The following is an 18,027-nucleotide window of genomic DNA, read 5'->3' as shown; positions in this document are numbered from 1 at the left end:
ACTAAAGATTGACTATATGCCAAAATATTGATACGCTTAAATTTATAGGAATGAGTCTGAACTATCAGCACCATTGGATTGTTGATAATATGCCTGCCTGTGACTTGGTGCTATCCTTTAGAAAATAATAGGCAATATTGTTCCACTGGATTTCCAATGGGCTGTTATGTTAAGCCAGGACAATTGGATAGTTGTGCTGTAAACCCGGCTTATCGCAAACCTGATACATATTATTATTTAATCACGTATTTGACTATTACTACCATAGTGCTGATAAAGAAGATTGGGGTAGCTCTGTCTCTGAAAATAGTGGACGTATTATATCCGTTAAGGTATTATATAAATATAATAAATAGAAATTTCCAAAGTAATAACTATATCTACATAATATAATAGAAACGATTTAACTCATTAAATTTTTCAGGTGATGCCATCAAGTATACATTATGCTGATATTAAAAACCCTGACTGCTCTAAACAAGATACTCCATTAGAAATTTCTTCAAAACCCTTAGCTAGCAATGAGGAGTTAAAAATTGCATACACATATTCCATAACTTTTCAAAAAAATATACTATTAAATGGTCTTCAAGATGGGACTACATTCTAGAATCTATGCCTCAGACCAATATCAGTGGTACATAATTATATAAAACATCATATAAAATAATTGTTGTTTGAAAGTATCTTGAAAATTATTCCGTATTTTTTAGGTTTAGTATCTTGAATTCGTTAGTAATTGTATTATTTTTAAGTGGCATGGTTGCCATGATTTTACTAAGGACTTTAATAAAGACATTGCCAGATATAACAAATGGAATGATGATGAGTGAAGATGTCAGGTATAAAATATATATGTATTAAGCATTACAGTTTTTAGGAAATTTATTGTAATGACTCAATGAAATATTACAGGAAGAATTCGGTTGGAAACTTGTTCATGGAGATGTATTTCGACCACCACGTAAGGGGATGCTTTTATCAGTCTTACTGGGTTCAGGAATTCAGGTGAATATTTTTTTTATTTTTATCATGAACATATAACTTAATGCATCATTACAAATGCTAATAATATTAAATATTTGCATTAGGTATTCTGTATGACTTTAGTTACTTTGGCATTTGCTTGCCTTGGATTTCTAAGTCCTGCTAATAGAGGTGCTCTGATGACTTGTGCTATGGTATTATATGTTTTATTGGGAACTCAGCAGGATATGTATCATCTCGTATTTATAAAAGTTTTGGAGGCGAAAAATGGAAATCAAATGTTATCTTAACCAGTATGCTCAGTCCAGGGTTAGAATTTTGATTAATATTGATTTATATTGCATATTTTGAATATGTGATATATTATAATTTATGTTTTAGGATTGTTTTTTGTCTATTTTTCCTGTTGAACTTAATTTTATGGGGCAAGGGCAGTTCAGCGGCTGTTCCATTCAGTACTTTAATTGCTCTGCTTGCTTTATGGTTGGTGTATCAGTTCCACTCACTTTTATAGGATCATATTTCGGATTCAGGAAAAGGGTAATGTGAATATGGAGATAAATAACTGAATAGATTTTAAGATGAAATAATTAAACCAAATATTTTAGGCACTGGAGCATCCTGTTCGTACAAACCAAATTCCAAGACAAATACCAGATCAGTCAATATATACACAGCCTATCCCTGGAATTATAATGGGCGGAGTTTTGCCATTGGATGCATTTTATTCAATTATTTTTATCTTAAATTCTTTGTGGTCAAGCCAAATGTATTATATGTTTGGTTTCCTATTTCTAGTTTTCTTAATTCTTGTGATAACTTGCTCGGAAACAACTGTCCTTTTGTGCTATTTCCATTTATGTGCTGAAGATTATCATGGTGGTGGAGATCCTTCCTAACATCAGGATTCACGGCGTTTATCTGTTATATATTGTTGTCATTATTTCGCCACAAAGTTATCCATAGAAGACACTGCATCGATTATTCTTTATTTTGGTTACACCCTATTATTGTATTTTTATTCTTTTATTAACAGGCTCAATTGGATTTTTTGCTTGCTTTTGGTTTATTAGAAAAATTTATAGTGTTGTCAAGGTTGATTAAAATGCACATTAAATTTTAAACAAATTTATTTTTAAGAGAAAGATGGTATGTGAATTTATAAATTTTGTACTACTTCATGTATTAAGCATTTTGTATGAATATTATGTAGTCGATGTGTCTCTAATATATTACTGTTGAGCAACATATTTTTAGAGATAAGAGTAGATGTAGTAATTCATTTTAAGAATTGAGTTACTAGAATTATTCTATTATGCTGTATTATATGTTAATATAACTATATTAAAAGAAAAATTAATAATATTAATGCATCTTTTAATAAACTGAAAAGAACAGAGAACCTAAGCTTTTTCTTTTTATTTATGCATTCATATTTATTTTTCGTGTTTAATAATAAATTATGTACATATAATCTACGTTTTGAAAAAACGTTTTTATTTTATTAATCTTAATGGATAGTATTCAGGAAAATATGCTTTAGTATGCGTTCATTAGTTTTCTTAAAACTACTGAAATTATATGAAAGGAATGTCTGAATAAAAAAAAAAAATGTTTAATAACGACCGGCTAGAATTTTTCTAGACCGCCATGAGTTTTTCTTTCGATCATTTAATGAACCAACAATTTTTTTGTTGGTTATGTTCTTTGCATATCGATATGAAAAATAATTATTAATTTTCATCGTTGTCAATGAATTTTGCAGAACTAGCAAATAGTATAAATTCATGAATAATGAAAATTCTCATGATAAATTGTTTTTGATTTGATTTGCATCAACAAAAATAAATTATCTCGATAATTTTATCGTTTCAATTCATTATCAATATATGTCATTGTTTTGCGCATCAGTTCAGACTGGCGGCCAATCGCCTCGCCTTACCGGCAGTAGACAAGCAGAGCATTTTGAAGCAAATTAAAATCGTGCACGTTTTTACTATTTATCAGTTGATGTGGTGATATAAGAAGGATTTTACTGTTTCTTAATACTATTGGTAAAAATGGAGCTTATACAAGTTCTCGAAAAGACTGTATCCTCAGGTGAGTTTCTTCTTTTATTCACTTGAAAGCAAGGTTATTGTTCATGAAAGTTCGTTACAAATACCCTATGGCGGCATATCATTATTCTTAGTATTCTTCAGTCTTTTACCTCATTTTATAATTTGTAGATACGATTAATTGTGCGAGCACTATTTCTATTGACTTATATTTGCCAAAATATAAATTTAGTTTTAGCCTCTAACCTATAAATTTGCAATTGTGCAAAATGCAACTCGAGTGCAATCATAGGAGTTACAATAACTATAGATATTATTACTCACAAATATTTAATCCTCGCATTGAAATAAATATCGTTTTGTTAATTCTTTGATTGCGGTATGGCTGAAATTTAGATTATTTTTCAATTTGTATTTTTTTTAATCTTATATGCAGCAATCACTTTTAAACTTTTGAACTTAATAATCATTTCTGCTATTAAATTGAAGAATAATAATAATAATATCCAACAAATATTTGAAGATTATTGCCATCAATAATTATTAGGTTAAAATATTTTTAATAGTATTATATACATAAATATGCATATATTGAAGTCTTGTCATGTAAAATTTTAAAATGTTTAAATAATTGAACTCAATAAAAATATCTGGATGAAAATAATAGAAAATAGATCTGAATTATTTCAAAAATTTTATTTTCAGATAAAAATGAGTTGGAAGCAGCACAAACTTTTCTGGAGCAAGCTGCTGCCAGCAACTTGTCAGAATTTCTCAAAATGCTCTCTGATATCTTGGTACACGGTGGTAATAGTCCTGTTACTCGAATGGCAGCTGGTTTGCAATTAAAAAATCAGCTAACTAGTAAAGATGAAACCATCAAACAACAATTTCAACAACGCTGGTTAAGTTTTCCTGAAGATGTTCGGAATTACATAAAGAAAAATGTAATATACTTTTTATATATATATTGATTTCATACTTGTTATATCTATTTAGCATCTGATCTGTGAAAATATTTATGAACTTGAAAATAATTTCAAGTACCTGATAAATGGTACAATTCTAAAAATTTAAATTGATGAACAATAAATTAATCCTTGTTCTTTTTTTGATTTCTTTTAATGAGCATTCCATATCTTACTTGCGAGATTATTGTAATATTTTGACAAAAATAAATTTGTTGTTAATGGTTTATATTATATTTATTGCTTTTTGTAGATCCTTCAAGCTCTGGGTACAGAAAATTCTAGACCTAGTTCTGCAGCGCAGTGTGTTGCTTATATGGCTGTTGCTGAACTACCGGTAGGACAGTGGCCAGATTTAATTAAATGTCTTGTTGATAGTGTTGTTGTACCCAGTTCTACAGAGATGCAAAAAGTCGCTTCTTTAGAAGCTATTGGTATGTATTTATTTTCTGAATCACATTCAATTTTTTTTGTTTCATTCAAAAATTACTAAATATGATGTTTATTTATACAGGTTACATTTGTCAGGATATAGAGTCTGATGTTTTAACTGCTCAATCTAATCAAATTCTCACTGCTATTATTCATGGCATGCGTTCTGCTGAACCAAGCAATCATGTTCGACATGCTGCTTGCACAGCTTTATTCAACTCTCTTGAATTTACAAAGTCTAATTTTGAGAGAGAAACTGAAAGAAATTTTATTATGGAAGTTGTTTGTCATGCAACTCAATCAGAAGATACATCGATCAGCGTTGTTGCCCTACAATGTTTAGTCAGAATTTTGTCTTTATATTATCAATACATGGAACCTTATATGGCTCAGGCTCTTTTCCCTATAACTTTGGAAGCCATGAAATCAGAGAATGATGAAGTTGCATTGCAGGGTATTGAATTTTGGTCTAATGTTAGTGATGAAGAGGTTGATTTATCAATTGAAGAATCTGAAGCCAGAGAAGCAGGTAATTTTCACTTAATAATACCTTTATTATTTGCAAATGACTTATATTTGAAACTGCACTGTTGATATAAAATACATGTACTAATTTCTAATGAAAACTGCACTGTTAATATAAAATTACATAAATTTGGACGTCAAATGTGAAACTTACATAGATTCTATATGAACAATTATTTTTAAAAACTTTAACATTTTGGATAATATTTGTTAGACTATAAATATTTTTTATATAAGGCAGAACAAAATTTTTATGTCACAAGGTTTCATTGTTTTTTATTAAAATTTCATAATGTGATAAAATATAATGCGATAAACATAATGTTTTACTTCAAAAATAAAGAACATTAAGAATATAAGTGTATATACAAAAAAAAGTTAAATTAATTTATCTTTTGCTGATTTATTCATTGGGGCATTATGCAAAATATTGTTCAAAATATATTTTAAACATATTTTTGGAATAAAAATGCATAAATGATATTCAATTTTTCTTGAAGTAATAAAAATGTAGAATACTTTGTAGACTGATATTATTTCTTATTCTTCATAATTTTTTTTTGAAGATGGAATTTTTTTTGTTTGGATTTTTCTTCAGTGAAAGTTTTATATAAAAAAAGTCATATTACATTATTTTTTACAAAGGTTATAAAATTAACTACAGTTGTATATGAGTGATGCAATAATCTACTAGAGAATAAAAATAATTCATTAAAGAAGTTCTCCTTTTAGGCCGTCCCCCAACGAGAACATCTAGACATTATGCTCGAGGAGCTTTGAAATATCTAGTACCAATTCTTATGCAAAAATTAACAAAACAAGAAGAAATTGATGATGAAGATGACTGGAATCCATCTAAAGCCGCTGGTGTGTGCTTAATGTTGCTGGCAACATGCTGTGAAGATGAAATAGTTCCACATGTTCTACCATTTATTGAAGAAAATATAAAATCGGAAAATTGGAGGTATAGAGATGCTGCTTTGATGGCCTTTGGTTCAATTCTTGGTGGATTAGAGACAAATACTTTAAAACCATTAGTAGAACGAGCAATGCCTACAATGATTGAATTGATGTATGATTCAAGTGTAATCGTGCGAGATACTGCTGCCTGGACATTTGGTAGAATCTGTGAAATAATTCCTGAAGCCGCAATAAACGAGACTTATCTAAAGCCTTTGCTGGAGAGTCTTGTAAATGGTCTGAAAGCAGAACCAAGAGTAGCTGCTAATGTTTGTTGGGCATTTACAGGCTTGGCAGAAGCCAGTTATGAAGCAGTTGAAGGTGCTGATGAAAACTCTCAGCCTGAGACATATTGTTTATCACAGTACTTTGAATTCATTGTACAAAAACTTTTGGAAACAACTGATCGACCAGATGGGGCCCAGGCTAATCTTAGATCAGCTGCTTATGAAGCACTGATGGAAATGGTGAAAAATTCACCAAAAGATTGTTATGAAACTGTACAAAAAACTACAATCGTTATCTTGGAAAGATTGCAACAAGTCATGATGATGGAAAGCCATATTGCAACCCATAGTGATAGGTCACAGTTTAATGATCTACAATCGCTATTATGTGCAACTTTGCAATCAGTTTTGAGAAAAGTTAATCCAGAGGATGCTCCAAAAATTTCTGATGCAATAATGAGCGCATTACTTTCTATGTTCAGTTCAAACTCCTGCAAAGCTGGTGGAGTACAAGAGGATGCTTTGATGGCCGTTTCAACTTTGGTTGAAGTTTTAGGAGAAGGCTTTTTAAAATATATGGAAGCTTTCAAACCATATCTTTGCATTGGTTTAAAAAATCACCAAGAATATCAAGTTTGTGGGGCTGCAGTGGGTTTAACTGGCGACATATGGCGAGCTCTCAAAATTAAAGTCCTTCCATATTGCGACGAAATTATGACATTGTTATTGGAAAATCTGGGTGACAGCACCATACATCGTTCAGTTAAGCCACAAATTTTTTCAGTGTTTGGTGATATAGCATTGAGCATAGGTCCTGAATTTAAAAAATATCTTGAGGTCGTACTGCAAATGTTAGCTCAAGCATCACAAGCAGATGTTGACAGAAGTGATTTTGATATGATTGATTACTTAAATGAATTACGAGAAGGTGTGCTTGAGGCATATACTGGTATAGTCCAGGGTTTGAAAGGCGATGGACCTACTCCAAATCCTGATGTTATGTTGATGCAGTCGCATGTTCAATTTATTGTCCAATTTATAACTGTAGTTTCCCAGGATCAAGACGTTTCTGACACTAACATTGCATTGGCTTCTGGTCTTGTAGGTGATTTATGTACTTCATTTGGTGCTGCAATGTTACCTTTACTTGATATGGAACCTATTACTGAGTTACTCACAGCTGGTAGAAGATCTCGTGTTAGCCGAACGAAAACTTTGGCGACATGGGCCACAAAAGAAATTCGGAAACTTAAGTCTACTGCTGCTGCCGCCAGTTGGTAAGCATACTATAACTTTTTTATTGTTTTCATAAATTTTTATAGCAAATTCTTTTCGTTTCCTTTTTATAAAAAATGGGAGTAAAACGTCTACTATTTTGTTTCGATAAAAAATAATATTGAATCTTATATTAATATTGAGGATTATATGCAAAATCCTACGACACAATATCAGTCTTTTCTATGTTTTTTGCTTTTTATATAATCTGCTAAAAGTTTTTGTGTTTACAATATTCATGTGGTTCCATTATGATTAATATGCAATTATTTCTGAGTGGGTTATATGTAATTCATTTTTCAGATTCACTTCCAATCGAAATAAATTCTATGAAATTGTGGTTGCACTTCACTAAAAGTCTAACAGTCATAAGGATTAGGATTTAGATAAAATATTGGCCTATGTTAATTTTATTTTTAACTATTTGTAATTTGAACGTAACATTCAGATTTAAATTCAAGCGACAGTGGTTTGATATTTCAACAATTTGAATTGGTTATTATGAAATGAAGCAAGAACAATAAATTTGAGTATAAATTATTCTATAAAAATTATTGCTTACATCATCTACAATTGTCCTGTTTATTTTTGTTTGGCATTACTTCGTATGAAATACAATCAGATGTATGAATTTGTTTGAGAAAGAATGTCTTTCTTGATTATATGAATGTGTTTTGTATTATCAGTGCTCTTCTGACTTTATGATTTAAGGTTGTATGTAATATTTGAAATTTGTGATTATGTTGGATGCCTCTATATTCTATTGCAAGTTGGACTCATGAATAAAATTTGTGTGTTTTTGGTATTTGTTAATGCATGTACAAACTAGAATTCGATCCAGTTTTAGGAATTGCTAAAATGCTCTAAAAATTATTTGAGTAAAATTTCATAATACAAATTGTTAAGAGCTCATGACATATCCTATATACATATACATGTAATGTACATGCATATATGCAAATGTATATATGCATGTATAAACACATGCATATCATGATATATTCTTGTTTATGTGTGTATATGTATATGTAGGTATATGTATATATGTGTTTATATGTATACATATAAGCATATATCACATTCCAATATTCACTAATTTTATAAATTATTTGAATACATTCAATTATGGACAAAATTATGTGTAACAAAGTTTAATTTATGAAAATTTGAAACTAAACTTTATAATGTCTGAATAGTTTTAATGTGTGCCAATGTAAATGTTGTACTAATTTGATTTATCGAATGAATCTTTAATGAGACTACTTGACATAATCATAATAAACACTGCTGTGATTTGAGAGAGCTCGCAAAGTTTTTAATTTTTTATATACTTATATAAATATATCTTTCAATTGCATAATGCATAAACTAAAAACTGAACTGTTCAAAATATGAAATAAATTTGCGTTAGCTCTCTCAATATTTAACTATTAATTTTCAATCATTAGTGTGATAATTGTTAAATGAAATTAATCTTAAGAGAAATTGTTATTGTACGTTTAGTATGAATCTATTTATGAAAGATACTTTAATGAGGTGTTATTGTTTGAGTGACTATAGTTGGCGAATGAAATAGCAGCATTACCTTTCATGAGGCATAGTTAAAATTTAATGCAACTCGGTTTTTGCTTAATGATACTGCTAATCGTAACAGTACTGTTAATTTGAATCATGAATATCAAAATATTTTTTTCAAACCGGGTCAATTCATTCGATGGTTATTAAAATAAGTTTTCACTTACTGAAATTTCATTAATTTACTACTTTTTTTTTTGTAAATTTAGTGTATATTTACATTATTGGCAAAATACTTTGAGAAATTTTTTTTCAACATCCGTAAATCAAATATATATGATTCAAGCTTATTTTTTGCCATTTTGTTTTAGAAGTTGTAAATTAATTAATTATTTTGTTTGGAAATATTTTAAAAAAAGAAGAACGTGCGTGTGGCGTGTTTACTTACAAGTTTATGTTGATTTTAAACTGGAGCATGAATTCACTGCTGCTTAATTTTTCTTTCTTTTCTTTTTTTTTTTTAATAAATATAAGTGTGCTGCAGCAGATAGTCATTTTGGGGTGCTTGTAGTATGCATTGTTCTTTGATAGTGTAAATATTTTATTGAATTTTTTATGTGATGGGAGTGGATTCGTTAAATTTAAGTTAGTGTGCCATTAATGAATAATAGACAGAACACTACGAGTTTGAAAACGTTTCTTGATGTAATTTATAAAATACTTGTTTGCTCAAATTTTTCAATGAAATTTATTTAATAGTCGAATTGAAATAAATTCCATATGTTTCACATGTACAGCAATATCATTAATAAATTTTTTTTAAATTTAAAGTGTTTTCTTATTTTTCTAAGTTTCACTTTTTTTATATATCTTAAAGGTGTGATTGATACACAAGATATTTAATTCAAATATGCTTTTGAATAAGGATTATATTTGAGTCTAATATTGGTAATCTACCAAAAAAATAATAGACGTATTCATAATTCTTTTCAGGATTATCTAATTATTACTATGGTGTTTAAGTTACAGATTTTATAGCAATTTTGGACTTAATTGGCTTCTGCTATCCAAAAGTCGTACAATTAGATTATTACCTTTAAATTGGGCTCATTTTTGACAATGCTTTCTTGTTTCGATTATTGGATGGATTGGTAAGTTTCAAATATTATATTTTTTTTGAGAATTTTTAAAACCATTACTGCTTAGATATTTTATGTACTATTAAATTTGATGTCTCCAAATGTATTCCATGCAAATGCGTGTCTGAAGGACGTGCGCCACTGCCACTTTTGTTCATTGGCTAAAACGACCTCGGTTTAAATTAATATAAAAAACGTTATTTTGTGCATGTAGAATATTAAGTTAGATTAGATTTTTTAATAGCCACATACTTTATTTTAATTATTACTAGTATTATAACTATCCAGAGTATTGTATTAATTAAAGATTATCAGTTGTTAAAGAGCAATGATCATCCAACATTGACATAAAAAATAGGTTTTGAGAGATATTTTAACTATTCGGACCTAAAATATTGAAATGAAATTTCAATATTTTTTATATATATTTTTTAATTTTAATTATTTTGACCTAATGAAAACTTGAAATGAAAATTCTCAGTTAATACGATAAGTTGCAAGCGCATAGGTTCTCATAAAATTGCGCTTTCACTATTATGAAATGTACACATTCACTATAACTGTCTAAAAACAAGTCGATTTATTGCTTAATCAAAATTTATTTAAAACTATTAGGTTTTATGATAAATTTTGCTTGCTAAAAAGTTTTAGTAGAAGTTATTACGGTTATTTGCATCTGTCTTCAAGAGCACAGGCTATTATCAGGGTTAAAATTCACATTATTTTAAAAAAGTTTACTATGTTCTTTGTGTAGATCTTTTTGAATTTTTTTAAATACAGATAAATTTTATTTATCGTCTTTTTATATGCTCCTGGGAAGAAAAGGGTTTCATATAAAAACTATATCTATAGTATTATAATACCTCTACAAGAAATATTCTATAGTATTGAGAAATTCAGTTATTATATTTTTATAGTTATATATTTATAAATTTTAACACAATACCCTGGATATAAAATCATTTTCGCAATAGTTTGTCGAGAAAAATACGAAATAAAATCACATATAAATTTCTAAAAAATTTAGTATTTAATTTAAAAAAAATCGTAACTGCCGTGCTCTATATTTCAGATTCTATACAGTCTTAACGGATTTTGATTTGAATTGCATGCTGATTATTGTACAGATTTACTTAAATAAGATTAGAATATACTGTGGCGAGTCTTTTGGTCGATGATGCTAGTTTACTATAAAATTAATTTTATACAAATATTTCTTTTAATGCAGAAAATGCTGCTCTGTGCACAATGCATATTTATCGGCTGAATGTTTGATTTGTCCGATCTTTAGCGCCGATGCAAAACCTAGGTGGGCGATAATTTTCTTTGGTAGTTCGCCGTCGACAGTTCTGCTATTAACTGCTATTTTCTGTTATTAAGAGACACATTAAAAAATATTAACGCAAGTTCGGCAAAAGAGATTTTTTTATGAATATGGACGCAAATGCTACTGCTGACCCGGGTCCAAAGAAAATCGATGAATGTGTGAGTTATGATTTTTTTCATTACATTTTTTATAAATTTTAAATATGAACTTATTTAAACATTACTTCTTTAGAAAGTTTAACAATAATAATTTGATTTAAATTCAGTTAAATTTCAAAATTTTAATTGATTTAACGACAAAATTTTACATGGTTTTCTTATTAATAAATAGTCAGTTTTACATAAATAAATATTTCAATTTTTAAATATTTCAATTTCGTTTGTTTTAATCACATTTATAATTCTTATTAGTAACATTGTGTTTGATCGTTTTAAATTTTAATATTTGTAAATTTGTTAAACATTCCAGGAAAATAATATTTTATTAATGAAATTTCAACAAAAATCTTTTTGAAATTTATGTTGAAAAAGGAAGGAATTGAATATAGTTAACAAAAACTGGACAATAAATATTAAATCACTATCAGAGCACAACTAATATTAAGCTCATTCGAGCTTTACAACCGTTGATAATATATTTTATTTTATTTTATTAACTATTAACAAGTGTTAATATATATAATTATTGAAGTTAATATATATTATTATGAAGATGGTAGTTGACCAATTATAAATATTAGTTCTGGAAGTTGTTTATAGTAGTAAAGTTTTACTTAAAAAAGTTGTCTTTTATAGAGATTTTGAACGAGAAGTATTTTTGGGTTATACGTTAAAAATTATAAATTTTGCATTCAGTTTCGACTTGTTTGATTTCATTAATGATAAATAACACATTTTCTTTGTTATTTACATATTACGAAGCTATTAAATAGTAGCACGTGGTAGTGATTTTTTATAGTTACGCACACGCACTTTGTTTATATCGATGCGTTAGTTTATTCGCCATGTGGCATTTATTTATTAATGCATTTTAACTGCATATTTAATTTACCGGAAATTAAACAAGTTCTTAATAATTATTATTATAACTCTCTTGATATCGTTATGGAAAATAAACTCATCGATTACTGGAATCGATTTACTTTTTATAAACATTTTCATCTAAAGTACGTTCTATTTATTTGTGACATCAACTTAAGTTTGTTACGTCTGTATCTTTAATTATAAAATATTGTTGTATTAAAATAAAAACTGGCGAGAAGACTTATTTGACACTCCGTTCTTGTTTTAATTAAATTTGTCTGTACGCAAAATTTATACTCTACTTTTTTCGAATGCATTGTAAACAAAGATTATGTTTAATTAATTTGAAATAATGAAGTTATACAGCACAATAAATTAATCCAAACATTTGATAACGTCTTGTTTGGAGCAATCGTAAATCAAACTAAAATTAAGCATTAAAACTAATTCAATTAATTAATAAAGATTGCGGTGATAAAGGTAATCGAATATGTTTATCCTATACACTTCTTTATTATTTTACTCAACACCATTTCGCGGAATTAATTGATTTAATTATCGATGAAAATTAGGCTAAGATTTTCATGTGAGATTACACCACTAAAATAGATTTATAAATTATTGCATTGCTCAAATAAAAATACACAAGCGTATGTATATGTAATGTTTACACACACACACACACACACACATATATATATATATATATATATATATATATATATATATATATACAGTGGCGTCGGAGCCGCGTGGGCTGCGTGGGCTTGAGCCCACCCATGAATTTTGATGGGGGGGCTCAGCCCACCCATCAATTTCAAAAAATTATATGAGCTAATATCTCTAAAAAAAATACGAGACCACTGGCTATCTATCTAAAAAAAAAAAAAAAAAACGAGCCCACCCATCAAAAATTTGGTTCCGACGCCACTGTATATATATATATATATATATATAAATACATATTGTTATTACTATAAAAATAATTTAAACTCTGCCACGAAGTAGTAATTAAATATATCCTTGAGAAATCATAATGTTCACTATCAGTAGTAGAAACAATACTTTACACATTGGAATATATATCGTCGGGAATTGCCCGAAATAATGAAGAGCACACATAATATGATGTTAAGGATACAAAAATAATTTTATGCATACTTAATTTATTAAATTAATATCATGCACAATCGATAATTTTTATCAAATCTGATAAAACAAACCGTTTTCTCATTAATGCACTTTACAAATTGAGTTTTAAAATGTCTAATCTCGTTATTTTATTTCTTATTTGTGTATAGGACTCTTTGGACCTTGATGAATTATTGCCACAAATAGGAGAATTTGGAAAATATCAGAAGCTATTATTATTCTTAATATGCTTGCCCGCCTGTGTACCGTGTGGTTCTGTGCTTTCAACCAACTGTTTATGGCAGCTACCCCTCAACATTGGTGTTATGTACCAGAATTGATGAACTTGGATCAGGAATTGAGACGGAAATTGATTGCTCCGATCGATGTAAGTTTGAAGAGTATTGGAAAAGTTATAAATTATATCCTAATCCTTTCGCTACCAGCGTCGTCTATAGGCGACATCTGCTTGAGAACCTCTGTGCCGTCTATGGGCGACATCCAATGTGTCGACTCACCCTGAGTTAAATTATTGAACAGTATAATTTCTTATTGTAATATCTAGTTTCTTAGAATAGTAAATTTAATTTTTTCGTATATTTCATTGATAATGTGTGGAAAATATTTAGGCATATTTTGTACTTGGGAGGATCGCACAAAAGAGTTACTCCTGCGGAAAATATTTTTTTAGCGAAAGGGTTAATCTTGTAAACTTTTTTTTATGGAAAACTAAGTTTCTCATACTTTGTTTAATGATAATCGATTATTAAACAACTAAAAACTAGAATAATTAAATAATTATATTTTTTTCATACTAATCTTTATTACCAAAATTCCAAAGTTAATTTGACCGTTAATATTGTTTTCATATTTATCACTACATAGCTGAATGTTGTTTAAGTTCAGTTTGAGTGCGTTAGACTGATGTTATTTACAAAACTTTAATTGTTTTCATTTTTAATTTATTATGCAAACAAATTGCTTTTGCTATTCAGTGTAATAATAACGTTCATACTATTGTGTAATGAATCACTTTCATGACATGTACAATTTTAAGTATAGATAATTTGTAATTACTTTTTTGTAATTTAATGTATTTAATTTGTAAATTGACAAATATTTTAATTTTTTTTCAAATGCTATTTTTTACTTCTACATTACAGATACATTTATATTACATTTATTAACTAAACTTACCGACCTCAAATACTATTATGTGCTCTTAATATTTTTTTTATTCTTTAATATGATAGTTGGAAGTGCGAGTTAAATTTAAATTTTGTAATTACATTTATTATCTTTATTGACTCTCTTATTTTTAATTATTATTATATAATTTATTAGAAATAAGACATTATTCTTTTTGCGTTGATTCTAAAAAATTGCGTGTCATTGGTTCTTCACGCTATTTAAAGATAATTATATACCGAGAGACAAATTTTAATTTTTATTATTAAACTATAGAATGCACATGGATCACCAAGCAAATGCAAACGTTATGATGTTAATTATACAGAAATTCTGACGAGCAAAGACTTTAGTGATATAAATCCGAATTCAAGTTGGCCAGTGATTAATTGTGACAAAGGCTGGGAGTATGATACAACTCAAGTTGAATCGTCTGTCGTAATAGATGTAAGTTTTCTTCGTATAAATTTTAATTTATATCTGTAAAATATACTTCTAATTTCTTTTCTCAGTTTGATTTGGTATGTGATCGTGCCATATACCCAACATTGGGCCTAGTTGCGTTAAATGCTGGTGGCCTGGTAGGTGTTTACGCTTTTGGATGGTTAAGTGATCGTTTTGGGAGACGATCAACATATTTTACTTGTTTGGCCACACTTCTTGTTGGTAGTGTATTAACATCTGTTTCTCGAGATTTTAGAACTTGGGCCGCCAGCAGGGCTATCGTTGGACTTACTATTCCCGCTGTTTATCAGATTCCTTTTATTATAGGTATAATTTATTATTTTAGTAATTAATGTATTATCATGTATTTCATGTTTTTAACAATATTTCAGCTTTGGAACTGGTCGGTCCTAAATATCGTGCTTTTGTAACTGTTCTAACGTGCACTTTTTACACTTTCGGAGTTATGATTCTGGCCGGCGTAACTTACTATATACGAGATTGGACAACTATGAGTTTAGCTACATCAGTACCGTTTATATCATTTTTCTTATATGCATTTTTCCTACCAGAATCTCCTAGATGGTTATTAGCGAATGGAAAGCTTAATGAAGCTTTGACAATTTTACAAAAGTTAGCAAGTGTAAATAAACGAACCATCCCAGAAAGTTTTTTAAATCGTTTGCAGAATTTGAATAAACTTCAGGTAAAACAAAAAGAAAAACAGCCAGGAGCTCTTTCTTTGTGCAAAACGCCAAATATGAGATTGAAGACGATACTAATTACTTTAAATTGGTTTGCAAATGAAACTGTATACATTGGATTAAGTTATTATGGACCGCAATTGGGTAGCGATCCTTATGTGAGTTTTCTTCTTGCATCATTAGTTGAAATACCAAGTTACGTGGTTTGCTGGTTTCTTATGGACAAATGGGGAAGAAGATGGCCTTTGTGCCTAGGCATGATTTTGGCAGGAATTTTGTCTTCGATTACAGTTATACTTCCAGCAGGTTAACTTTCAGTATGTATAATATTAACGATTAAAAACTGAAAGTTATTTGATTTCAGATGCGGTTATTACAACCTTGGTTTTGTACCTTCTTGCAAAATCCGCTATATCTGCATCATTTTTGATTATTTACCCTTTTGCTGGGGAATTGTATCCTACTCAAGTTCGAGGAGTCGGTATAGGAACCTCTTCTTACATCGGAGGACTTGGCTTAATAGCAATACCATTCATAACTTACTTAGTAATATTTTTTTTAAAAAAATATATTTATATAATGCATAACAGAATTTTACTTGAATTGAATTTGGAAATTTTAGGGCGTGGAAAACCTTATTTTACCTTTGGTAATAATGGGTGCGGTATCTATTTTCGGTGGAATTGCTGGTTTACGTCTTCCTGAAACTTTACATCAAAAATTACCTCAAACTTTAGAAGAAGGAGAAGCATTTGGTTCTGATTGGTCTGTTGCACAATGCATGGAATGCATTCCCAAGCGGTATATGCCTTCTGTTTTAATTTTCTGAATGATTTTAGTGATTACTCAGTAATAAATTCGTTGATTTTTTTAGGATTAAACCCGTTGAATCTATCGATGACAGTTTGTTTGGCAGCAGAGCAACAGTATCAACTATCGCTGAAGAATATCATAAGCAAATTTCGCATTTATAGCCAAATTTATGATTGCTTCAATATAGATTAGGTTTTGTTATTATTTAAGAGAAATCCTTTAATTAGCTTTAACTATTATACTATTATTTAATATATTTATGAACTATTGTTGTGATATGGCTATTGATGAATACCAATATGAAATATTTTCCTATTGTATATATTGTTGGTGTACTACCTGCAGCTGGTTAGTGATGTGCGAGCTCTGCATTTTCTTCATTCCCTTCTTTAGATTAGAGTTTAACGTATACACACACACACACACACACATATATATATATATATATATATATATATATGTATATTTAAGTATATATATTCACTTGTTCACTTTTTTTTTTACACACATGTAGGACTATCTACATGAAGAATCACATCTCATACTATCATGCACAACTTAGTAGAAGGTTCCATCATGCACTAATATCATATAGGCGAACATAGTTTGTGGATTAGGTAACTATAAACTACATTATTATTTCTATTTCACTTACACTTCGATTTATATATGCGATCAAATATTTTAAGCATTTGGATATTTTACAAATACAGATTGTTGAGAATGTTGTTTAGGAATACTACTTTCATATGATATAAAAACAACAAAACATGCGTATGATATTTCTATATCTATATCTATTTTCCCTCTTATTGTGTTTAATATTGTCTTTGTTCAAACTATTACTAATACTTATCTAAAGTTAAACAACAAATTTTATAATTCCTTTATTATATTGATATCAATTCAGTCAAAACAGCCGGCAAAAGATATTTACGTGAGCTTTAATTCTTTATTTACGTAAGTAAAGTGAGCTTTACTTCTTGAAGGAAAAGTTTATATTTAAACAGAAAATCTGATTTTCTACTTTTAAATTTCATTAATTTTTACGCCTCGGGTCGTTTGGCGTCGAGGTTTATTGAAAATTCATATTTTAACTATTAACTTTGATAACAATAATCAGAATCAGTCTGAATTTTTACCTTGCTAATGCTTACTTACTCATTACCTGTTTGGTTTGCCAATTGTTTAGGCATATTTAAATGATGGAATTTGTTTAGTTTTCAATCTTCGAAGAGCAACTTAAGTCGTACTAGTGCAAAAATCTTCTGTGTTTTGAGTAGTTTTTCATAGGAAGGAAGGAATTAATAATT

The 18,027-nt window shown here is 28.9% G+C and overlaps 2 protein-coding genes and 1 pseudogene across 2 annotated transcripts; all 3 read left to right on the top strand.

Moving 5' to 3' along the window:
* The first annotated feature begins 50 nt into the window (after window positions 1-50).
* LOC113363195 lies at window positions 51-2,091 on the top strand (annotated as a pseudogene).
* Window positions 2,092-2,927: 836 nt separating this feature from the next.
* Window positions 2,928-7,437, top strand: LOC113363205 (importin subunit beta-like). Its single transcript, XM_026605688.1, has 5 exons — window positions 2,928-3,087; window positions 3,750-3,991; window positions 4,266-4,446; window positions 4,527-4,973; window positions 5,702-7,437. The coding sequence occupies exons 1-5, from the start codon at window positions 3,048-3,050 to the stop codon at window positions 7,435-7,437; spliced, it is 2,646 nt and encodes an 881-aa protein (XP_026461473.1). The 5' UTR covers window positions 2,928-3,047.
* A 4,010-nt stretch (window positions 7,438-11,447) lies between these two features.
* LOC113363187 (carcinine transporter-like) lies at window positions 11,448-16,875 on the top strand. Its single transcript, XM_026605672.1, is given in 9 exon segments — window positions 11,448-11,570; window positions 13,736-13,835; window positions 13,838-13,953; window positions 15,030-15,200; window positions 15,266-15,524; window positions 15,590-16,207; window positions 16,266-16,447; window positions 16,524-16,702; window positions 16,776-16,875. Coding segments are annotated over 9 exon segments (1,782 nt in total). The 5' UTR covers window positions 11,448-11,513.
* The last annotated feature ends 1,152 nt before the right edge of the window (window positions 16,876-18,027 follow it).

The sequence above is a fragment of the Ctenocephalides felis genome, unplaced genomic scaffold (genome assembly GCF_003426905.1).
Source record: "Ctenocephalides felis isolate EL2017-DRISC unplaced genomic scaffold, ASM342690v1 CF-g0.4_SCAFFOLD_00282, whole genome shotgun sequence".
NCBI classification, from domain to species: domain Eukaryota; kingdom Metazoa; phylum Arthropoda; class Insecta; order Siphonaptera; family Pulicidae; genus Ctenocephalides; species Ctenocephalides felis.
Note: the sequence above shows the minus strand (reverse complement) of the source record. Positions and strands in the feature narration are given on the sequence as shown.

What these genes read in the sequence shown, in the direction of transcription:
- LOC113363205 (XM_026605688.1), top strand. Translation starts at nt 3,048, where the DNA reads ATGGAGCTTATACAAGTTCTCGAAAAGACTGTATCCTCAG. An exon ending in GGAATTACATAAAGAAAAAT is followed by an intron (nt 3,992 to 4,265) that starts GTAATATACTTT and finishes TGCTTTTTGTAG; the next exon opens with ATCCTTCAAGCTCTGGGTAC. An exon ending in CGCTTCTTTAGAAGCTATTG is followed by an intron (nt 4,447 to 4,526) that starts GTATGTATTTAT and finishes TTATTTATACAG; the next exon opens with GTTACATTTGTCAGGATATA.